Here is a 24,947-nt window from a genome sequence, read left to right as displayed (position 1 = left end):
ACCCTGTCGCCGGTTTACTGATTGTCCTTCCTTGGACCACTTTTGGTAGGTACTATCCACTGTATACCAGGAACACCCAAAAAGACCTGCTGTTTTGGAGATGCTCTGATCCAGTTGTCAGCCGTCAGATTTTGTCAAAGTCGCTCGGATCCTTATGCATGCCCATTTTTCCTGCTTCCAACACATCAACTTCAAGAACTGACTGTTCACTTGCTGTTATACAGTATATAATAACTGACAGTTTTATTTATATATATATATATATATATATATATATATAGTTTGTTTGTTTTTTTTGAGTGGCTTCTGTATGCCTATTTTGTGCTGTCAAATCACAGTATTTCTTAGTATAGTAGTTCCTGTGTTTGGTCAGGAACTGTCTCTTCTTCATATCTCTGACAGTAAAGAATATCTTTGTCCTAATTAGTTCAATGTAAGTGGTTAATCTCAAAACCAGCTGACAGATGGCATTGGTTTTAGAGCTGAACACTTGGTTTCCAGTATTTCACAGTGCAGTGTACACTGGATTATTGATGTATTCAAATAATTTACATCTTTTCTGGGTTCCTCTCTGACACAATTCAAACTGTGCAAAGAACAGAGCACTTAAAGAACACGGCACTTCAAATCTATTGATCTGCTGCAAGCCTGCTTTGCTAAAGCATCACAGATCTTATGTCTCAAAGAGAAATGGCTTTAATCCTGACTGTATTATTTATAGCTACAATGGACTACTTTATGTATCCTCATCTTGGGCTACCTAAAGAAGATGGGTCTGTCTGCAGACTGGTAGGTGTGTTTTTAAGCCCATATGGACTCAAAAACATGCCCTGCCAATGTTTCTGGGTAGTTTTTGATCACAGTCAGAGAGGTTTTCTGATACACTTTTACTGCTATGGCATCTCTTGCCCTCTAGACCTACCTGATTCATCCTATTACTTCTTCTGCTTGGAGCTTCTGCACTTGTGACTCACTCTCTGCTGCTGTGGATGGTCCCACATGGATACCCTCAAGATTGCTGTGATTGCTGTGGTGGCTTTGGGGCTGCAGTTGCCACAAGGAGCTTTGTGCTCAGGACTCCATCAGTGGATAGAGTTTAACCATCCGGACTTCTTGCGAAAACTGTTATGAGTTTACTGGATACACATTTGCACTATTTGTCCATATAGGACACAATAATGGGAGGTATTTTTTTTTAAATAATTGCACTATCCTTTGCACCCAGATGAGGATGGGTTCCCTTTTGAGTCTGGTTCCTCTCAAGGTTTCTTCCTCATATCATCTCAGGGAGTTTTTCCTTGACACCGTCGCCTCTGACTTGCTCATTAGGGATAAATTCAGTTATTTACAATATATTTTGAATCCAATTATTTCTCTAAACCTGCTTTGTGACAATGTCCATTGTTAAAAGCACTATACAAATAAAATTTAATTGAATTGAATTGCACTTACCAAAAACAGTTTATGCCCAAGTCTCACTATAATGGCAAGTCTCTGACTCAGGGAGTTTTTCCTTGCCATTGTCATCTCTGGCCTACTCATTAGGGATCTAAATATGAATCTATGCCTGGACTTCTGTAAAATGGCTATTCTTAAAAGAGCTGTACAAATGAAATTGAACTGAATTTAATTGTAATATCCCGTCCAGTGAACATTATAAATATTTATGACTATTACTGATTATTATCATCTCATAAATCTTGTCAGGTGAACTAGCTGGCTAGCAGTATATACAAAATAATCAACATCTTAGTTCTATAACATACAATAACTAGATAAAATAGACAAATTATTAATGGTAATATCTTGTTCTTTAATAAATCAATTCACTGTGAGAGTTTTGAAAAAATATGCCCTGTAAGGAATAGTGATTCAATAAATAGACTAAATAAATGGTAGGCTATATTCTTGTAAAGGAATATTACACTACCTATGTTCTCTTTTAATATGAAGTCAATACAATGTGTAAATTTAAGAAATATGAAAGCAAACTTCACAATAAGCCCTAAGATATTATGAAGTTTATTATATTTGGAGTCTAAAATCCACAGGTGGGCTAACTTAGGATATCTTGTAAGCCCAAAATATTTAACTCAATATAATTAGACTTAAGTCAGAGCAGTTTATGGAAGACTATGGAAGGATAACATAACAGATATTAAAAATTAAAAATGGATGTATTACCCATTGACATGTTGTGTTAATAATATGATGCTCAAAGTTTTCTCAAAGTACAATTTCCTCAAAGTTGACCTCACTAAAACTTTGAACCTGTTCACAGCCCTGTTTATGAATATCACTTAAAAATCTGAGAAATCCTGTCAGCTTAGTTCATGTTAGCTAACTAGCTAAAAATGCCAATTACTTCCTTCGTCCACAAAGACACGCCCACATTTCCATCTATGGTGTTAGAGGCACTCACATGAGCGCTGCCCTTATTAGCATATGCACTCAAAGACCAGCTTTCTGTGCTGTGCGCTTTGTAGACGGATTATACTGCGGTCTAAAGGTCATTTTAGTGTACTAAACCGTATGTCAGATGTCTATTTTTGACGTTTAGTACTGTAGTAAGACTATGTTTGGACGTAGTCTCGGAGTGACACCCCGGCGGAAGGATACCAAACTAGCGCGCGCTACAGAGCGCGAGTCCACGTGAAAGTTACAGCTGTTCTCTTGACATTGTGAACGTGCAGCTGCAGCTGTCTTAGCAATGTGACCGCCTCCTTCTTGCTGCTTATCACAGTGGCCCAGTTAAAGTACAGATTACTGTACAACCTCCTGCGGAATCAGCACTTCTTTCAACATATAACACTCGAGGCAAAGGCAGCTTGCTCTTTTTCAGCCATCGTGCCAGGACACACAGCTACTCCCTCCCAAAAACAAAAGCAACAACAACTACTAGCAATATATTAAATAGTAGCAATGACCACCGAACAGCCGATCTTCTCCAAAGGGGAGAACTGCAAGCAAGGCTGGCACGACGCGAGCGCCGATTACAATGAGACCGACACACACCTCGAGATTCTGGGGAAACCTGTCATGGAGCGCTGGGAGACTCCGTACATGCACTCTCTCGCAGCTGTCGCAGCGTCTAAAGGTAAAGGAATTATGGCTTAATGCCTTCCCAGACCAGTCCTCCAATCCTGATTGACACATGAATATTAATGCTGCACATAATGCAAAATTTATATAGTTTAGAAAGTTCCAATGTAACCAATAGGTTTGACATAACATGCACACACAATGCAAACTTGACATACAGTTTGGAAAATGGCAGTCACAACATGCATGTGTGCATAATGACAACACTATATAAAGCAGATTCAGCCTTTTTGAATGATCAGCCTCCCTTTATTTTCCCCTCATGCACACTTGTGCAGTGACACACACAAAGCCTGAATCCAAATGCACGATCTTACAGGTGAAAGGTTGCTTCCATATGTTTAACAGAGGATCTGAAACCTTTCACCCCCTCAAACCATTAACTGTAAAATACATATCACAAACCTCCAAAAATTATCCAACCATGCAAATACATTTACAGTGTACATTTATTGCAGCCTTAGAACTTTTTATTGCTCAACTTTTTTTTTAATCCAATGGGTTTGTTTTAAACCCATTCAATGTAAATATAATAGCTTTGAAAAGGATGGGTTGTAATTTCCAGCACTGTAACAAAGTAAAAAAATAAATAAATAAATAAAACCTCTGGGATCCTAAGGCCTATCAACACTAAAGGAAATAAAATCACACATGTTTAAATGGTTCTGTACCTACAACATTAATACTCACACTTTTCTTAATTTGTGAAAATAATTTTTATTATTACATTTATAATATATTTAATAGTTTCACAATTAAATGGCAATCTATTTTTTTTCTTTGCAAAGTATTGCAGAAGGGGTCCCAAAATCACATTCAAACCCTGATTAAGGAGCCGTAGGGTCACTGTTTACTGTTTCACTTGTCTATTTTTATCCTTCTCCGAAATACCATGGTGTACACTACACCTCGTGTAGTGTTTCTCATGTCCACTTTTAACTAGGTTTGAGGACTTACAGTCAAGCAGTCAATCATGCAAAATTATTTAATCATTTGCTTGAGTAGTAGTGTAATCATTAAGTAGCAGTAATCATTTCCAATGATAAGTTACCCTATTAAAGTCACTTTCTTATGTTCTGCTGTGTAGGTGGACGTGTCCTTGAGATTGGCTTTGGCATGGCCATAGCTGCCACCAAAATTGAATCTTTTCCTATCGAGGAACACTGGATCATTGAGTGCAATGAGGGTGTGTACCAGAGGTTGCAAGAATGGGCCAAATCTCAGCCACACAAGGTATAGATTTTAAAAAAAAAAAAAAAAGGTTTATTCTTTGCACATTTAATTCATTTTGTCAAATAGGGTGAGATTAGTTTCTATGTTTTTTTGACCCATACAGATTGTTCCTCTTAAAGGCCTGTGGGAAGACGTGATTCCTACCCTCCCTGATGGTCACTTTGATGGTTAGAGAAATGACAATCACAGTGTACTTCATGACACAATCAAATTATGGTTAGAGTAAAAAGAAAAGTGCTTATATGCCGTTTTGTTACAGGAATCCTTTATGACACATATCCCTTGTCAGAGGAAACATGGCACACTCACCAGTTTAACTTCATTAAGGTATAGTGATAAAGTATCCTAGACATCTATAAAGATATACAAGTGCAGCAGCGACTCATTACCATAGAGCTTGGGTGGGGCAGGACAACATTTATGTTCTTCAAACAAAATTAAGTCAAGAGGTTATCGCAGTTGACTTTTGCTATAGGGTACTCTCTATTAAATTTCTCGAGAACCGTGTCACAGTTGAGAGTCGAAAACATGCAGTCATCCAGCACACAGTCCAGCAGTTCTGGTTTGTTTTTGCAAAATTTTCAGCCCAAATACATCACAAAAACTACAGAAAAAATACACAAACTACAAAAAATGAACAAACAAACTTGAAAGTAGCCCAAAAAAATCAAATGTTGCGAAAGGAGACACATTTATGTTGCCTTTGCCTGCGGAAACAAAGTCACTTTGGGGCACCCGCACTTCTGCTGTACGGATATTATCCACTCCATAATCCCCATTTCACTCTCTTAGTCTTTGTAGTGTATTTTACAATAGAAATAATTCTGTACATCATAGACACACTGTCGGCACTTGCACTTTGCCTTTGTTTGTGTTAATTTATTAGTGTGTAATTCCAATTATTTGCTATAAAGTAATATTCTGTTAATAGAGCGAGCATGGGGCAGCGTGATGCCTGCCTCAATGGTCCTCTATTAGCACTCTTTGCAGTTCCTATTTTTGACCACTAGGTGCAATGAAAACTCAATAGCACTAAATGGGGCACTGAGTGTCCGGTCTCACGATTGTGCAACATCTAGAAAGGCGAGCAGATCAAAGGAACATGGCTTATATCTGTCAACCAGCAACACAAAATTATTGGTCATTCAAAACATGTAGTTAACATTTCAACAGAATTTAAAATGTATGTAGTTGTGAATGAGGACTTTATGAAGATTAACATTCTCTGCCCCACTTCCCCCTATGGATGAGCCATCACTGCACAAATGTAAGATGACATCACTATTTTCTACTTTTATCATTCTTCCTTTTTTCACTATCATTTAAATATGGTCCAGGCTCATGCTAAGAGGCTGCTGAAGTCTGGTGGCGTCCTCACCTACTGCAACCTCACCTCCTGGGGCGAGCTGCTCAAGTCCAAATACAACAATATCGACAAAATGTTCCAGGTGCGTATTCTAAGCCCAGTGAATTTATATTAAATCTCACAGACATTACACAGTCAAGAGAATTACCAAGAGTGTGCGTGCTTCTTTTTCAGGAAACACAGGTGCCTCAGCTGCTAGAAGCTGGATTCAAAAAGGAGAATATTAGCACCACGCTGATGGACATCAATCCACCAAGTGATTGCAAATACTATTCCTTCAACAAAATGATCACACCAACTATACTTAAAGAATAAGCTACAGGCCCAAGCTGCCTGCATACATACCTGTCTACTGTGCTTTTTGTGTCTTAGAATTTTTTAAAAATGCTATCTGTTGTACAGGAACAGTGTAAAAAAAAAAAAAAAAAAATCCTAAAATTTTGTATAATTGAAATTCTGTGGTGGGAGTCATGAAATGTGCATAAATATTCATGCAAATAAAAAGCACAAGACTATATAATTATGATCAAAATATTATTTCACAATGATAAATTCCTTGTCTAGAATCAACAATTTGAAGATTATGGTCTTGATAATGAACAGTTACACTGCGTTCACATCAACACTAATAATAAGACCGTGATTTTACATGGCTTTCCCAATTTACATAGAAGCATTTGCAGTATGTTTACAAATGTGGCAAGAAGTCCATAATCTCTCAAGACTGTACAGTATCAGACCTACATGATGCCATTTCCAATTAGTCTGGAAAATGAAACTGGTTCTAAAATCTGACCTTATAATTACAAAAATGGCATTCAGACTAAATGAGCAGTGAGTGCTGCCTTCTCACAAGGAGGAAAAAAGAGGACAGTGTTTTGAGGCATTGATTGCTTTAAGCATTTGAAGAAAAACACGCCCATTTAGACATCAGACAACCCATTTAGACAACGAAGTGTCACGTAGCGTTCTTCCACTGGACCGAGTGGCACAACTCGGCTCATTCATGATTACCAGTCATCCTCCACGCTGTCGCTATTTCCACCACCATGCGAGCCGTGCTGTACTGAAGTACCTGTGCTGAATTTAGTCACACTTTTTACTCAGGTACCATGCAAGCAGGGTTAAAATAGTGCAGTCCATTGATTGTTTAAACAGTCACTCAGACGTCTGGATTAATGACTCTGGCTGGAATTGGCACAGACATATTCAGTGGTACAATAGATTGTGTCCTTATTCTGGCACATTTAAGAGGCCAACCATTTAAACAATGTAAGCAGTTTTAAACAGCAATTTAATGCTTCATATTCTTTTTTTTATTTATATACTCAAAGTAACATTTTCTTGTCACTATCTAGATTGAATACATTTAAATACATTTTTTTCCTGTGATCCAAGTAAAAGCCATCAAACTGGTGGAGGCAAAAAAAGAAAAGACTTCTTATTCACTTTGTTTGTGCCCTACATAGGACATAAACTAATACAGCTGAACACAATAACTAGTGCCCTCACGCATAGTGTAGAAGGATATTTGACATTCAGCCCCAGAAAATGCATGACTGCTTGTGTGTGTGTGTGTTTTAACACTGTCTACTAAGGTTTGTACTCAAACTCCTCTGTATTTTCAGTAAAAATAAAAATGTTGTGTGATGGGGGATAGCTAGCTAATGGGTGGGAATTGACAAATTGGGAGAAGAGTAAGGTTTAGAAAAGTTATTAAAATTTTATTGGGATACTTGGCTGTTTGGTTATGTGGGCAGCCATTAAATAAAGGTTAGTTTATGTTTATTTAACATTAGTCACGTTGTGGGTTGTGCATTGCCAGAATATGTACCACAAGAATCTTATCTAATGAGTTATACATTGTTTTCGTTTCAAAATCATTTATTTGAATTATAAGTAGTATTTTACTATCTGTGCCTATCAAATCACCACCTGACAACCTTCAGCGAAACTCCAACTTCCACAGATTATATTATCAATCATGAGATGGGAAAGCAACATATGCAATAAAGATAGTCCAACTACACTTTGGCACAGTGAATGGCCAAGCTGTCAAATCTGTCTTTTTCTGTTGTTTGGGGTTTTAGAATGTGTAACAACCCACCCCCCAAGTTTATTTAAAAAAAAAAAAAAAAAAAAAACCATTCAAGGTCAATAGAGTACTGATACAATTGATAGTCCTTTATTGTAACTGTAAAGAGGAGGAGATTGAGCAGACCCACAAGCAGCTCCTGATAGCCTTCCAAGTACAACAAATTACCACCGTTAAATAAAACATTTACAACAGATCACCTGTGATAGCACATCTCATTTGCGATACCAAATTCTCATTTTCTTTTCCCGCTTAATTTTCCTCTGTAACTGCAGAGTTCCATAAAGCAGAGCCTCGGCGGTTGGCGGACAGCCTTCGAGAAAAAAACAAACAAATCAGATTGTCATGTTTTAAACTGTTAATTACTTGTTAGATTTTTCATACTTAGTTTTGCACAAGTAGATATGATTGCAGAATACTGTAAACTTGAATTCAAAACTGTTACACTGAAATGGTTCATTAAAAAGGTTTAAAACGATTTTAGTGACATACCTGGAACATAAATATCCACAGGAACAATTCTGTCACAGCCTCTGACCACTGAGTAGGAATAGTGATAGTATCCTCCACCATTAGCACAACTACAAACAGCAAAAAGACACATCATATCATATATAATAAAATTCTACCACTGAGCAGTATGGCAAGCTCTTTTAGTGGCCCAATACTTTTGAAAGCCATCACTAAAATCCCATGTGACAAATGTCATCCCCTTCCTCAGCAATTAGGGAGTAAAAATTGTTTTATCTGGATGCATTTCACATTGTATTTTTTTGTTTGTTTCATATCGCCTTTCATATGGTGAAGTGCAGAGACTACTCCATACACAACATTAGCCATTTTGGATGATGCATTGGGTGTAAGTGGAACAGAGTAGTAAGTGGGGCAGAGAGTGTTTAAAGGACTGCTTTTACCCCAGAGACCAGAAAATGTCTACATTTATTTCACATACAGAAATATAATTCTCATTGCTTCACTATAAACACTGTACACCACAGCGCTGTTAAATACTTGAATCTGATTGGTCAGAAGGTGTTAATTAAATTTTTATAATAGCAGCTCTGACAGTAGTATTGACTGCAATGTAAATCCCAAGGTCATATTAATATATTAATTTTATGATGGTATTGTTTTAATAGAAACAACCCATTTTCTGGGAACTATATGGCAGACACTCAACACATTCAGAGCCTAAAAATAAACAGAAGTGTTATTTATGAAGAAAATTGTTGCTATTTAACAAAGAAAATTATGTACCAATGTATAAACGTTGCTGGTTAAGCTTTCATTAGTTATACATTTAGTTTATACGTTTATGAAATAAGTCTTCGGTCAGTGCAGGTGATTCCACCACGGGAAAGTCATCGTTTTGCAATTTTTCCATTACCTTATGCTGCATGTTTACCATTTTATTATGTTTAAGAGAGAAAAAAAGGGAAAGGAAAAAAGAAGAAGTGTATAGCCATTTATAACTACTATAATGGGAACTAACAGTTGTTAAATGTACTGATAAAAAGTATTGTGTTGTTCTTTAATAAATAAATAATTGCATTCATTGGCAAACTGCTGTGGCATAAGTGGAATAAAACACTTTCTACTATAGAATATTAATCAATTGGGGCTATCCACTTCACATTACGCCAGCCTGTCATTGCTAACTTTCCTATAACTTTATGCCACGTCGTGTTTTATTCCTAACTGAATATACACTGTTTAAATATTTTCACTTCTTGTTGTTATTGTATTATTATTTGTGATAATGAAAGAATTATTCCTATAAAAACCTAACTTTCTTGTTTCATACTTCGGAAACAGTGGTATGCAAACTTGTGCTTATTAAAGCACCCAAATTAATGCAGCACTAGACAGGAAGTACACAGACATATGACGCAGCTGCTCTTATAACTGAAACACTCGCTCAGCGCTAGTAATTTTCAGTCTGCTCTGCTCCTGCCCTTCTTTAAAATATGCTTCATATTTTTGGTAGAGGTTGTCTGGATGATCAAAAGGACCTACCTAATTTCACATCTTGCTGGATTTGTTGCTTAAATCTATTTGTGGCTTAAAACTATTTGTTGCATCTATTGTTTTGTAGAGAAATGATAAATGGCCATTGCAGCTGCATGTAAGTGCTGTATTCTATTTGTAGTGACATGGAGAAACCACTCCACCCCTTAATTTACATAAGTCATAGTTCTAGAAATGAGTCGTTACTAATCAGTTATTCCAGAAGACTATAACCCTGTACTGCTATATTTGGGTTAAATAAACTGATTTTTCTAATATTGTAGCATCAGGTGGCCTGAGGGAGACAAATATTTATCCTTACCTTCCCATAGAAATGACATATCTGGGCTCAGGCATCTGATCGTACACCTACAGCAACAAAAAGTGATTTTTAAATGGTCTCATAGCATCTCTACACAATCAGTTAAAAAGAATGCATCTCTGTCTTGAACTAGGGACTGTTGTGTGTGTGCAAATCCCAGGAGATCAGCAGTTTCTGAAATACTCAAACCAGTCCATCTGGCACCAGCAACCATGCCACGGTTAAAATCTCCAGGGATCACATTTTCCCACATTCTGATGGGAAAAAAAGAACACCATTGCTGACACTGACTCTTAACCTTTTCTGTTCTGAAGGATCAAGCAATCATTCAGGCTCTTTTAATCCTTAGTAATTTAAAATTAAGCTTGTTAAACTGGAAGTTTGAAGTTACTTACACATCACACCATTCAGCTTCTTTTATCAAGCTGGATATAAAAAAATTATTCATTTGATGTGAACATTAACTGAAGCTCTTGACCTGTATCTGCATGACTGTACGCATTGTGCTGCTGTCACATGACTGGCTGATTGGATAACTGCATAAATGAGCAGGTGTACAGGTGTTCCTATTAAAGTGGACAGTAAGTGTAAATTTACACAAACTCAGGAGCTCTTGTAGGATATGAACAGTTTTTCTGAACTAACTGGATTTTCATGAATCACATTTCTTGTGTAAATGCTCCTGTGAATGATTTATGAATAATTTTTTTATATCCAGCTTGATAAAAGAAGCTGAATGGTGTGATGTGTAAGTAACGTCAAACTTCCAGGTTAACAAGCTTAATTTTAAATTACTCAGGATTAAAAGAGCCTGAATGATTGCTTGATCCTTCAGAACAGAAAAGGTTAAGAGTCAGTGTCAGCAATGGTGTTCTTTTTTTTCCATTCTTGCAATGTCATTCAGTCTGATGGGATAACATCTTGGAACTAATCAGAAACATGACAATGAATATGCCACTCCTCTATTATGTCAAAGATAGGTGATAAAATAAAATCCTAGGCTAAAAACATTCTGAAATGCTGCTCTTACGTTTTAATACTTACCTAAGACATGCACCAATTTACCATGTTTGTATACTGTGATTAATAACTACATTGGAACAAGATGTGTTGACTTCAATAAAGCATTTTCAGTAGATTAAATATTTCAATTAATTATTTTTCTAGGTTACTTTTTCTAAACATATACTACCAACTGAATCAAATTTTAATTAAAGTGAAAAACCAGTCTTTTAACAAATGCTGATGTCTGCCAAATTGCCCTTTTGAATTTCCCCCCTTTCATACAGTACAATATGTATGAATATTAATCATACAGCCTTATGTAACAATAATTCCACATCACACCTTGCGTAAAGCGGGGGCCATCTTGTTGGTGAGCGTTCCAGCGACGATCATGACGTCAGCCTGTCTAGGGCTGGCTCTGAACACAACTCCAAAGCGATCCATGTCATAGCGAGGTGCCGCCATGTGCATCATCTCCACAGCGCAACACGCCAAGCCAAAGGTCATGGGCCACAAGGAGCTCTAGGTAACAGGCAGGAAAGTATCACAAACTGTCATTTCTGTTCAATAAAACAAGAAAGTGAGCCAAAAGTGAATGATACTTACTCTGCGTGCCCAGTTCACCAGGTCATCGAGCTTGGTGATGACGTATTCACCTTTGCTGCTGACTGCTGTGGTGGGTTTCGATGCCACAGCAGTGCTTTTCTCTCTGAATGGTACCAGGCTACGAGATGGACAGAAAGGACAGCTGTGGTTACAGTTCACACAGCTCCCCCAGCAGGTAATAAACTGAATTATTGTCATCGGTGTGTATTCTATATTTTCCTGAAGAATAGCTAAAGATATTTAGCCTGTGTGTCACCTCATATTAAAAGCACAGTGAAACAGAAGTCATAACCATGGCTTATTAACTCAACTTATTTTTTTATAAGCTGTTTTTTCCCCAGACCAAATTTACTTGAATTAAAGGTTTCCACTCATATTTTCCATTTGAGTTTAAATTATCAGCAGATATTTTTCTTTCCAAAAGCTTTTTACCCATCTTTACCAAGGGTGCCAATAATTCCACAGCTATCTATAAATCCACAATTTCCACAACCTTCTCATACCTCTTAGCTTCTTCATTGTTTGTGTTCTTGAGCACAACTGTTTTCTGAGCAGCAAATGAAGAAAAGGGTCTGTTTGATTAGAAAAATCAATGTTTGATTAGAAAATCGTCACAGCTTTTTATATATATAAAATATATATAAAAATAGCTTTTATCATGTATCTCTGTACATCAACATGATGCCATATCAAGGTCATTAACTAGTGAAGCAGTCTGAATGGAGGTACAACCTCGATAAAGTAATCTGTCATGTCTCACCTTAGTGAAAAGGAGCCAAGAGTGGCAAGGCGAGGAGCTGAAAAAGAGGGACATGACTGTTACCAACAGTAAGATGGTGCAAAGTAACTAAACTTATTAACAGTGTCACTTGCAGTTTTCCAACTAGGGATACAATGATCTGATACTGACCTTTAATGCTTGGTACTGAATTTATTGATGTACCGTATGCCATGAGCATGTGTTACGTTAACATGACACAGATCTTAAATGTGAACACAAGACATAAATTCAAGCTCCCATAATGCCTCTGAATTTTTGTACAACTTAACAAAAAGAGCTTGAAGAGTCAGCTCGGTTACTATGAGAATGTCAGCACTGAATAAGTACTGGATACTAGAAATACCCAGAGCTCTAATGTCAGTATTGTAGTGAAAATTGGAAAAAGTGGGATCAATGCATAATCTTCTCAACAATCTGTACATTACCTCAGGTGACAAGTTAATCCAAGTAATGAAACTATTATGTTTATTCCCAGCTCTATGACAGATAAAACAAGCTTTGCTGCACTACTTGTGCCAAAAAAACTGTTTTGGGGCAAATTTGTTTTGAATATTTCACCTTGTCAGTTCTTATTTACCAAGATTAGATTATACTGCCTTCAAGTCCTGTCAGAAATATTGTAATTAAACACTCAGTGTCCACTTTATTAGAAACACCTGTACATTCATGCAGTTTATCTAAACAGCCAATCATGTGACAGCAGCACAATGCATAAAATCATGCAGATGCAGGTCAAGAGCTTCAGTTAATGTTCACATCAAACATCAGAATGAAGAAAAAGTGTGATCTGTGTGACTTTAACTGTGGCATGGTTGTTGGTACCAGATGGGCTGGTTTGAGTATTTCAGAAACTGCTGAGCTCCTAGGATTTCACACAGAACACAGAATTGCGTTTACACAGAATGGTGTGAGAAACAAAAAACATCCAGTGAGCAGCAGGTCTATGGGCAGAAATACCTTGTTGATAAGAGAGGTCAGAGGAAAATGGCCAGGTTCAAACTGCCAGGAAGGATATGCTCAATAACTCAAATAATCATTCTTTACAACTGTGGTGAACTGAAAAGCATTTCAGCATGCACAAAACATTGAACCTTTAGGTGGATGGGCCAGAAGAGCAGAAGACCACATCAGGATCCACTCCTGTCAGCCAAGAACCTTAAGAATCTTAAGCTATCATGGGCACAGGCTCACCTAAACTGGACATTTGAAGACTGGAAAAAGACCATTCCATGGTTAAAGTCACAGAGATCACATTTTTTCTTCATTCTGGTGTTTGATGTGAACAGTAACTGAAGCTCTTGAACTGTTTCTGCATTTTATGCATTGCACTGCAGCCACATGATTGGCTGATTAGATAACTGCATGGTGTTCCTAATAAAGTGGGCGGTGAGTGTGTATTGTAATAAATCTGTATGTTAACTGTTCAGTACAGTTGATGACACGAAAAAAAAAAATCCAAAATGTTTCACACCCTCCATTTTTGCTACCAGAACCACGTGAACACACACCACGTCGTAATCACGACTTCTGAACTCGCAGACACGAACTTCCCAGGAGCACCTGAAGGCACCATTATTGCAGGCTTTCACTATTAACAGGTCCTACATCCAATACGAACTGAGCAGTTTTAAGGTCTTCAGATGTTGCTCATGCAAGTTACACTGGTGTTTTACACTAATGTTGTCACTTGTTTTTTTAGCTGCTTAGCTCAGAGTTATTTTAACCCCCAAATGGCTTGTTATTGAAGAGACACTGGAGTGCACAAACTGTAAAATGGCATTATTTTAAGCCCAATGTAATGCACTTATATGAGGAGCAGGAAGACATTTGGGAAACATCCCCAGGTTTGGTTATGTTACATGTCACTTTTGTAGCTCTGCTAGCTATCAGCTGGCTACATAACAAGGTCAGGGAACCAAATGCTAAGATAACGACAAGATGAACCACTAACGACTGAATTTAACAAAATAATTGGGCGGTAATAATTAATTACTTGTCAAACTAGAGAGTAAGTCACGCAGCTCTGTTGTTTGTTTGTTTTTTGTTTTTTAAACTAAACCATGAAAGATTTAGCTGCTGCGATACTCACCGACCAACGCCGCCATCTTTACACAACACAACTTCCGGTGCTTGTTCTTCTCTAGTTTTGGAAATAGAGATACCCGGATGTACGACTCCCTCTGCTGGATGTGGGAAATAATGTGGAAAATAATCCAGAGCAATTACTGCAGTTTACTTAAAACCCTCCACTCCTCGTTAGTATGAAGTCTGCCTACTGAGGAAAACAGTTTCCCCTCCAAATTCCTGCACACTGTCATTATTCATTGATCACCAGCTCAGCCAAAGTCAGTGGGCCCTTTTCAGATTTAGAGTTTTTGCTATTGGAAGTAGCATTCCCATTATAACTTTATTTTACTTTCAATTTACGTTATCCAGAGAGCTGTAAATGACTTCTTTCATTCACCTTGGAAGATGCTGCTGAGTGTTCTCCAAAAATTATGGACATTCTTTGAAGGTTGGATAAGTGTGACACCTGATCACACCTATATGAGCCTGTGGGACATGGGCATTAACATGTTCTTGGCCCCCGCTTAGCTATAACAGCTTTCTATAAGATTTTGCAGTGTGTCTGAGGGAATTTGTGTTCATTCAGCCCCAAGAGCATTTGTGAGTCAGACACTGATGTCGGGAGAGGAGGCCTGGCTTGTAACTGATGTTCCAGTTCATCCCAAAGGTGTTCAGTGGGGTTGAGGTCAGGGCTCTGTGCAGGCCACTGGAGTGCCTCGACATCACACTCTTCAAACCATGTCTTTATGGACCTCACTTTGTGCACAGTCATGCAGTAAAGGGCCTTCCCCAAACTGTTGCCACTTTCTTATAAGCATACTATTGTCTAAAATGTCCTTATATGTAGCATAAACGTTACCCTTCGCCAATGGCAGCTGGTGGTGATGCTCTACAGTAGAATGCTCTACTGTTTTCATTCTGCATTTCCCCTGAATAGCAAACACAGTAAACAGAAAACCCTTTCATTCAATCCAAAAAACAATGAACTTACTTTTTTTTGTCATCTATCCTTTTGTGTAATTTATACTTTAGACAGTGTGTGCTCAGTCTGTCAACTTTTAGTTTCTCCTCCAAACACATTTTAGCAAAAAAAAAGTCAGCTTATCAGTCTGTGTAATTACCTAACATGACTGTCACTGCATAAATTTATAGTGCTTGGTTCATTACAGTTAGCCTACAGACTTGCTTCATATCATTCTGTGTGTGTTTTTTTATGACCGCTGGTGGTGCTGTTGCACTCATTTTCACAAAAATCCAAAATAATACTCCTCAAAGTGTTTGTTAACCACAATCTAGATGATGTTCAAGCCCAAAATGAAACCTTATATTGATTTCTTTTATCTTTGATAGACAGGAAGCTTAGACCTGCTAGCTCATTAATACTTGCCCTTTGCTGGAATTAAGGGGTGTAGCTCAAACCCTGAAAAACAGCCCCAGGTCATTATCCCTCCCCCACCAAACTTTACTGTTAGCACTATGCATTCCAGTAGGTGGTGTTCTCCTGGTATCTACTAAACCCAGATTCATCCATCAGACTGCCAGATAGTGAAGCGTGATTCAGCAGTCCAGAGAACACGTTTCCACTGCTCCAGAGTCCAGGGGTGGCGTGCTTTACACCACTTCACCCGACACTTGGCATTGCGCATAGCTATCTTAGGTTTGTGTGCAGCTGCTCTGTTGTTGCTTCCAGAGGCAGTCTGGAACTCTGTAGTGAGTGACGCAGCAGAGGATAGGTGATTTTTACACGCTATACGCTTCAGTGTTCAACAGCCCCGTTCTATGAGTTTGCATGGTCTACCGCTTCATGGTTGAGCTGTTGTTGCTCTTAACTGCTTTCATTTCACAATAACAGCACATACAGTTGCCAGGGCAGATCTAGCACAGCAGCCCTGTGGCAAATGTGGCATCCTATGACAGTGCCACGTTTGAAGGCTCTGAGCTCCACAGTATGACCCATTGTACTGCCAGTGTTTGTCTATGGAGTTTACATGCTTGATTTGTGACTGAAACACCTGAACTCAGTAATTAGGAGGGGTGTTCACATCCTTCTGTCCATAGAGTGTAGTTCACTAGGTCAAGGACTAAGAGTACCCATCAGTACCTTCTCAACTTCCATGAACCCAACAGACGATGTATATTTCAAGTATAATTTATATCTGCATACCTTGCACATAAGTATTCATGAAAGCAATTATGTAGAAATGTAGAATTGTGTCTCACATAAAGATAGACTGATTGCTCATACAACTGCACTTTCACTTTCAATGTAATTGAGTTTCATGTAAACTGATTTTCTGTTCTTTTTTGATATACGGCAAGGATGTCAGAGATGCGAGCACTAAAGAATTTAGATTTCTGCCTGATTTAACACCCATGTTTCATCTCTAATTGAATTAAGGGCTTTTTGTTGTTAATTCTGTGTTAGAAAAATACAAAACTCTCACCATTCTCTAGGACCATGTCCATTTAGATGACTTGGTTCTAATGAAATAGGAAAACTGGGAGAAAGTAGGCTATTGGCATCCTTTGCTCTTATTTTTTTTATTTAATTTTGAATTAAAGAACCAATTATTAGATCTAAAATCTATCACTTATAAAATAATAATAACACCAGAGACTTTTATGTGATAAACTAAGCTGTTTTGGGCCCTGTTAATAAGCAACCCATTCTTGGAGTTTTGGGCTTCTGGGTACAGTCAGGCATAACACAGAAATGCCATGGAATCCTAAGGGCTTTGTCCACGCTTGACCAACTTTGTGTGCTCTTGTCTGCCTTCGTATGCCTTTGTCTGCCAGTTGTCTGTTTTTCTCTGTCATTTTTCCACCTTTGTCTGCCCTTCTCTGCCTTTGTGCTGACAAACAGCAGAAAAACAGCAGACAAAAGTCTACAAATGGCAGACAAAGGCAGAAAAATGGTGGGCAAATGACAGACAATAGTGAAAAAAGGGCAGAAAAATGGCAGAAAAAGGCCAGACAGGCAGACAAACGGAGGAAAACTGTGGACAAAGGCAGAAAAGCAGCAGATGAGGTGGCAAAAGGGCAGATAAAGGTGGAATGATGGTGGACAAATGGCAGACAAAGTGGGAAAATGGCGGACAAACATTGAATAACTGCAGATTTAGGCAGAAAAATTTCAGACAAACAATGGACAATGGCAGAAAATCAACAGACAAAGGCAGATAAAAGGAGGACAAATGGCAGACAACGACGGAAAACAGTGGACAAAGGTGGAAATAGCAGAATAATGGTGGACAAACAGCAGACAAAGACAGAAAAATGACAATCAGTGGACAAAGGCAGAAAAACAGCGGACATAGGCAGAAAAATTGTAGACAAAGTCCATTTTGTTCCCTTGACCGTAATTTTTCTACCTTTGTCTGCAATTTTTCTATTTGTCAGGCTTTGTTCACCATTTGTCCACCTTTTTCCACTGTTTTCCACCCGTTTGTTTGTCTTCCTTCATCCACCTTTTTTTTTTTTTTTTTTTTTTTTACTCTTTCTGTTTGTCCCTCTTTCCACCTTTTCCCCCCCACAGTTGTTCGCCCTCGTCTGTCGTTTTTCTGCCTTTGTTGACCACCATGGTCTGCCGTTTTGCAACCTTTTCTGCCATTGTCAGCCATCATCCCCCTTTTCTGCCTTTTCCCGCCATTGTTCGCCTTTTTCCCAGTTCCCCAGCCACCTTTTTCCACCCTTGTCTACCTTAGATACCTTAAGTTTGCCCTTGTATACCTTAGGCAGCTTTAGTCTGCATCTGTCCACCTTAGACAGCTTTAGTCCCCGCTTGTTTACCTTTGTCATGGCCCCCACGTCCATCTTTGACTGCTTTAGTCCACCCTTGTAAATTTGTGTCAGAAGTGAATGTTTTGCTGGCACCTTCAAAAGCAATCCACGATGCTGCATTTCATTTCACTGTGCGAGTACCTTTAAAGCACTGGGCTTCAGCTGAATCAATACCGTTTGCAGTAAAGCTAAAGCAATGTGTATAATTCTGTCTGTTTGTCCTAACCGCTTTGGAATTGTTGGTTAACTACACAATGGCATCCAGACAGACAGCTGTTAAAGACCAAAGTTTATTTTTTTGAAGAAATTTAAGGAAGTGGCAGAATCCAGGCATTTTAAAAAGTAGGTATCTGAACAGTGTACAACTGTGAAAATTATATACACTATCATTTTAAAGTGTCATGTAAAAAGCAGCAATAATAAATTAGCAAAATCAAATGTTCACAATAATTTAAGAAGCACAACACTTCAAATTAAAGCAATCACCCCAAATGAGGCTGAGCTGTATTTCCTTTAAAGCATATATAGCAAAAATGGCTATCATTTTGAAATTATTCAGCCTATATTACATCTAAAGTACTATACTATTATGTACATGAAAATATATACAAAAAAAAAAAAAAAAAGGCACAGGATTTTAGTCTTCAGTGAGCAGGCTGTGAAAATGATCTGTCCTCCTCTTAAGCACAGTCCTGAAGTCATTCTGAAAATAAAAACATTTAAGAGTTAATTAAATAAAGTAATGATATTGATCAAATATCAAATGTTCAATAAAGAATTTAGTTGCTCTTGGGATAACTAATAATGCACACATGGTTATTTATGAACACTATTTTAAACAGTTAACTGATAACTAATACTTTTTATTGTGTTCAGTTTATACACTTTCTATGGTTATACACCGTTTATGGTTACACATTTAACCAAACATTCCCAACAACAGTAAGACAAATGAGAGAACTTACAGCTTGGGCGAGCTTCTCCAAGTAAGGTATGAGCCTCTGGAGCTCCTTGTCCTCTTTGTCTCCACACCAGCTCTTTATGGGAATCGTGTTCATCAGCTGGAAGAGGGGAAAACAGATTAAAGTAACCAGTAGTGCCAACAAAACTCTCGTCATAAAGTTCTAATATTCTTTGTGAAATGATTTTGGGTACACTTTTGTTACAAAAAAACCCCAAAAACAAACGAAAAAAAAAACAGCCACCAAAGATTGTGGAAGCACTCATACATGGTATGGGAAAGTATGGGGTGCGTTGTCCAGAATCACTGTTTTTGAAAGATCTCTTTCCAGCACACCCAAGTCCTTAATATAGTGCCCAAGAACGCATGCACAGTCATCCTGATACAGACGATGTCTTTAGGGGGGGAAAATGGGAAATTACTTGATTGTTTTCTTGGTACATTCTTCATCATCATCATCATCATAGTAATACAATTTTACACAGAAAGATTAAGCACCTTACCTGAATATTTTTTTTCTTGGGTCCAGTATGTCCACTATCATTTCTGCATATTCCTTTTTAGCAGAAGTGTAAACAAACATCTACAAAAGATGGGGGGAATAACATGAAACGCTTTCTGAAATAGTTACAGTTGTTGCAGATAAAACGTTTGAACCTGATAATACGTAGTGTGGAGTAGAGGTGTTACAATATCGCATTTTCAAGGTTTATGCAGTTATTCAAACAGCCAATCATGTGACAGCAGTGCAATGCAAAAAAATTCATGCAAATACAGGTTAAGAGCTTCAGTTAATATTCACATCAAACATCAGAATGTGGAAAAAGTGTGATCTCTGACACTGATCGTGGCATGGTTGATGGTACCAGAAGGGCTGGTTTGAGTATTTCAGAAACTGCTGATCTCATTATACAGAGAATGGTACCAAAAAAAAAAAAAGACACAGAATGTTAGGTCAGAGGAAAATGGCCAGATTGGATTCAAATTGCCAGGAAGGATATAGTAACTCAATCACTCTTTATAACTGTGGTGAGCAGAAAAGCATCTCAGCATGCACAAAACATCAAACTGTGAGGTGGATGGGCTACAACAGCAGAAGACCACACTGGGTTTCACTCCTGTCAGCCAAGAACCTTAAGATTCTTAAGCTATCATGGGCATAATCTCATCAAAACAGGACAGATAAAGACTGGCAACTGTCAGTTTAAAAAAAAAAAAAAAAAAAAAAAAAAAAGGCTGTCTAGTTTCAGTGAGTCTGTACCCATGATAGCTTCAGATTCTTGTTCCTGGCTGACAGGAGTGGAACCTGATGGTCTTCTGCTGTTGTAGCCCATCCAACTCGAGGCTTGATATTTTGTGCATTCTGAGATGCTTTTCTGTTCACCAGTGTTGTAAAGAGTGCTAATATGAGTTACTATAGACTTCTTGTCAGCTCAAACCAGTCTGGCCATTATCCTCTGACCTCTCTTATCAACAAGGTGTTTCAGCCTGCAGACCCTTTGAACACAGGATGTTTGTTTTTGCACCATTCTGTGTAATCTCTAGACTGTTGTGTGTGGAAATCCCAGGAAATCAGCAGTTGCTGAAATACTCAAACCAGCCCATCTGGCACCAACCACCTTGCCACAGTTAACGGCACAGTGATCACACTTTTCCCCCATCCTGATCTTTGATGTGAACATTAACTGAAGCTCTAGACCTGCATGATTTTTTTGCATTCTGCTGCTGCCACATGATCGAATGATTAGATAACTGCAAGAATGTGCAAGTGTACAGATGTTCCAGTTTTTGGTTTCAACCATCAAATACCAGGCAAACAGGAGATAGACATTTCTACCTTAGAAATACTTATATGCTTGTAGCAGGCATCATTTAAAATGTATCTTTTCATATCTAGCCTGCTTATTAATTAAGTCAATTTACCTCAAAATGCTTCACCATGGCTTGCAGAAACTCATTCACATATGGCCTGAGAACCACATAGACCTGTGTGTAAAAGAAAAAAAAAGCTGTAAATAAGCATTGCATACACTATAAAAGTTGAAACTTTTTTAGCATCCTTTCCATCTAAACACACTGGTACATGCATGGAAATTTCAGCATGGCTGGTCTAAAAGAAAAGCCTCAGTAACCTTGTACTCTTGATCTTGAAAGATTGTGTTAAATGTGTACTCTGCATCCTCGATTCTATTGAGGGAGCTGAACACGAGGGTTTCATCCTAAGAAACAGAAGCAATAAGTGTCCAGTTACATGATCAAAACTATTCAAACTAAAGATTTTATGCACAAATATAAACAGGTGCCTGTGAAAAATTACATATTTGAAAAGCTCACCAAATCAAGCACCATGGTGGCTGCAGGTGTACTTCTGGTCTTTGGTGGTATGTCCCGGAGAGGAGAAACTGCTCTGGACTGTTGCGACTGGTTTGGAATGTTCTTGATGAATGTGAATCTGTGGAGTTACAGTGGAGTTACAGACACATAAAATACTGCAGATACTGCTGTACTCCACAATGAAACCCTAGTACTGGGAAAAATGACACTCACGGGCTGAACACCTCATCGTTCTCCTCGTCTTCTGACAGGGAGCTGACGGCACTGTATCCGAACACACACTGTTCTGGGCTGAACACTGCACCGCCCCTTGTCCTCTCATCTATGAAAGAGAAATACTGATAGCAGATATTCTGCAGCACTGATAAATACACAGCTTTGATAAAAAAAAAAAAAAAAATAGTGAAGTGTTTTTCACTGATTTTCAGTCTCTACACATAGAATTTTTGCTGTGGTTTGTGGTAGAAGAAATGCTTTATTAATGACACTGTAGCCAAGATACAGATTAACTGGCAGGGCTCCTTTAAAAAAACAACAACAACAAAAAAAATCACTTTAGTGTTGACTTTTTTGTAATTAAAAAAAAAAAAATACAAAAAGTACACCTACATGATTTCTAGTAAAAACAAAAATAAAAACAAACAAACAAAAAGGTAGCTGGCACGGTTTCAAGAACTTTATGAGTACTATTTTTTTTTTTTTTTTGGCTTTCCAGTCTGCTACAGGTAACCAAAACAGAAAATACAGACTATTGAATACTTCCTGGTCTTATGATTTGTATGTTTCTGAAAAATTACATCTATCGCACACTTAACAGTATCCCAAGACAAAGAGCATAATTTAGCACATCAAACTACAAGATATTTCATTTAATGTTCTGTAGTTGACATGAAACAACTTTTCTGTATAATTGCATCCACAAAAAAAAAAAAAAAAAAAAAAAGAAGACGCATCTGCAATGATCAGGGAGATCCTGATCCTCAGCCGTCCTATCACCTTCATATGAAAATATTTCTAAAACTTTTCTAAAAGGTCTAAAGTTTTTTTTTTTTTTTTCTATATAAATATAAACCTGCCTGTTGAAAGCACTGTAATTACTCAGAATACTAAATATGGCAATCTAGTGACTTGTATAACCTTCAGCAAACAATGACTCGTACATTCTCTTAGTGAAGAGTGTCAACACTGAATAGAAGGTTTAATGCCATGTTGCATGCTTGTGACAGCAGTTCAGGTACTTACTGTCTTTCGTGGGTGTGACGAAACGCACTACAGGAGAGTAAAGGCTACGTGCTGCAGCAGGGTTGACTGACGAGTAATGCCTTTCCCGGAGATGCCGCACTGGTGTCTTGAAGTCAGACTCTGCTGATTAAAGATCATCGATTAAATTCAAAACTTTTCAAAATCCACAGCTAAATGTTACTTTCAGATTACATATACATAGATGAAACAATTTTACCCATCAAAAGGATCCATTATCATGAAAAAGCATTGTGAAGGCAAGTAAGGGCTATATAATGTGACTGAATGTTTAAACACATTTTCACCTTTACACTCCCGCAGTGGTAGAACCCTTTTCCTTCCATGTCTTAAGCGTGGGCGCTTCACTGCAGTCGGGATGGCATCACAGTACAAATTCGAGCAATCCTTTAAAACTTGGACATCCTAAACACAAACACACCGACGAAAATAACAAAATTACAAATCATTTTCACACATAAGTAATATAAATCTGAGGCCATGTTTACATTTAATTAAAGAACACATCATTTTTTTTTTATTAATGCCAGTTATACACTATGAACACTTTAATAGAAACACTATACTAATACTGGGTAGAGCCTCCCTTTGCTCTCAAAACAGCTTCAGTTTTTCTTGGCATGGATTCCACAAGATGTTGGAAACATTCCTTTGAGATTCTGGTCCATGTTGTCATGATTGCATCGCGCAATTCATGCAGGTTTTTCAGGTGCACTTTCATGCTGCGAATCTCCCACATTCGTTCTACCACATCCCAAAGGTGTTCTACTGGATTCAGATCCGGTGACTGGGAAGGCCACTGAAGAACACTGAACTCATTGTCATGTTCATGAAACCAGTTTGAGACGACTTTTGCTTTGTGACATGGTGCATTATCATGCTGGAAGTAGCCATTAGAAGATCGGTAAATTGTGGCCATGAAGGGAGGTACAACAATACTCAAATAGGCTGTGCCATTCAAGTGATGATTGATTGGTATTAATGGGCACAAAGTGTGCCAAGAAAACATTCCCCACACCATTACACCACCAGTCTGGCCATTCTCTGTTGTCCTCTCTCATCAACATGGTGTTTCCATCCACACAACTGCCGCTCACTGGATGTTTTTTCTTTATTGCACCATTCTGAGTAAACTCTAGAGACTGCTGTGTGTGAAAATCCCAGGAAATAAGCAGTTAGAGAAATACTCAAACCAAACTGTCTGGCACCAGCAACCATGCCTCTGTCAAAATCACAGAGATCAAATTTTTCCCCCATTCTGATGTGAACATTAAGCTGCTGGCTCAGAGCTGCATGATTTTATGCATTGCACTGCTGCCACACAATTGACTGATTAGATAACTGCATGAATGAGCAAGTGTACAGGTGTTCCTAATAAAGTGCCCAGTGTGTATATACACACACACACACACACACATATATATATATATATATATATGAACGAAAACACGTCACATTTTGTAGTACATACTGCTATTCTATCAGGAACACACTTCCACCTGCCTGCATTTCACTATACAGTCTTTCCAACGGTACTTGATCTATAGTTCAGTCTAAATCAATATGTGTCATTTGCAAGACGTTTCACTCAACTGACCTGTATGTAAAGAAACATTAACTGTACAGAAATCAGCTGTAGAGATGAGATGAACGGACAGACGCTGTTGCCCTGTAGGCCCAGCTCAGCAGTCAGCTAACAGGAAGCTGGCCTTCGCAGTTAGCAAAACTTTTATCTGATGATTGGCTTGGAAGCTTACTGCTAGGTGGCTAAAAAAAAAGAAGTACCATATACTACACTAAAATAGCTATATCCAGATTTAGTACTGCGCTATCTTGTAAGCCAGGTGGGTATTATAAGCACTGTTAGCTAGCTAATTAGCAAACAAGTTAGCCGAGCTAGCTACAGGCTACAATAACAAACACAGCAGTGCTGTTATAATAACTAGTTAGCTTGCTGTAGAAACGGCAGGCTAAAAGTAAGCTAGCAAACTACTGTTATTTCAGAGAAGGCTATAGTTTATCACAGTG

The 24,947-nt window shown here is 38.1% G+C and overlaps 3 protein-coding genes across 6 annotated transcripts in view; 1 reads left to right on the top strand and 2 right to left on the bottom strand.

Moving 5' to 3' along the window:
- Positions 1–2,605: 2,605 nt before the first annotated feature.
- Positions 2,606–6,274, top strand: gamt (guanidinoacetate N-methyltransferase). Its single transcript, XM_026922017.3, has 6 exons — positions 2,606–3,097; positions 4,190–4,335; positions 4,439–4,502; positions 4,595–4,662; positions 5,673–5,783; positions 5,876–6,274. Exons 1-6 carry the CDS (start codon positions 2,923–2,925, stop codon positions 6,014–6,016), a joined length of 705 nt encoding a protein of 234 aa, XP_026777818.2. The 5' UTR covers positions 2,606–2,922; the 3' UTR covers positions 6,017–6,274.
- Positions 6,275–7,864: 1,590 nt separating this feature from the next.
- Positions 7,865–14,706, bottom strand: ndufs7 (NADH:ubiquinone oxidoreductase core subunit S7). The gene is made up of 8 exons (XM_026922030.3): positions 14,607–14,706; positions 12,497–12,533; positions 12,240–12,308; positions 11,737–11,854; positions 11,473–11,652; positions 10,126–10,172; positions 8,289–8,377; positions 7,865–8,109 (listed from the first exon to the last, which is right to left on the bottom strand). The coding sequence occupies exons 1-8, from the start codon at positions 14,620–14,622 to the stop codon at positions 8,012–8,014; spliced, it is 654 nt and encodes a 217-aa protein (XP_026777831.2). The 5' UTR covers positions 14,623–14,706; the 3' UTR covers positions 7,865–8,011.
- A 3,930-nt stretch (positions 14,707–18,636) lies between these two features.
- Positions 18,637–24,947, bottom strand: part of ctdspl3 (CTD (carboxy-terminal domain, RNA polymerase II, polypeptide A) small phosphatase like 3) — a 6,693-nt gene continuing 382 nt past the window's right edge. The window contains exons 1-11 of one of the 4 annotated variants that reach the window (XM_053237866.1): positions 24,517–24,659; positions 23,207–23,324; positions 22,902–23,024; positions 21,873–21,981; positions 21,660–21,777; positions 21,458–21,544; positions 21,249–21,311; positions 19,829–19,908; positions 19,594–19,720; positions 19,330–19,425; positions 18,637–19,067 (exon numbers count right to left, since the gene is read on the bottom strand). In XM_053237866.1, coding sequence (XP_053093841.1) covers positions 19,002–19,067; positions 19,330–19,425; positions 19,594–19,720; positions 19,829–19,908; positions 21,249–21,311; positions 21,458–21,544; positions 21,660–21,777; positions 21,873–21,981; positions 22,902–23,024; positions 23,207–23,324; positions 24,517–24,534 — 1,005 coding nt within the window. In that variant the 5' untranslated portion in view covers positions 24,535–24,659 and the 3' untranslated portion in view covers positions 18,637–19,001. Of the gene's footprint in view, positions 19,068–19,329; positions 19,426–19,593; positions 19,721–19,828; positions 19,909–21,248; positions 21,312–21,457; positions 21,545–21,659; positions 21,778–21,872; positions 21,982–22,901; positions 23,025–23,206; positions 23,325–24,516; positions 24,660–24,947 lie in introns of those variants that run through there. The other 3 variants (XM_034308804.2, XM_053237865.1, XM_026925040.3) reach the window with 3 other exon arrangements.

Source organism: Pangasianodon hypophthalmus, chromosome 11 (genome assembly GCF_027358585.1).
Source record: "Pangasianodon hypophthalmus isolate fPanHyp1 chromosome 11, fPanHyp1.pri, whole genome shotgun sequence".
Classification (NCBI taxonomy): Eukaryota; Metazoa; Chordata; class Actinopteri; order Siluriformes; family Pangasiidae; genus Pangasianodon; species Pangasianodon hypophthalmus.
The sequence above is the reverse complement of the archived record's forward strand: the minus strand, read 5'-3'. Positions and strand labels throughout refer to the sequence as shown.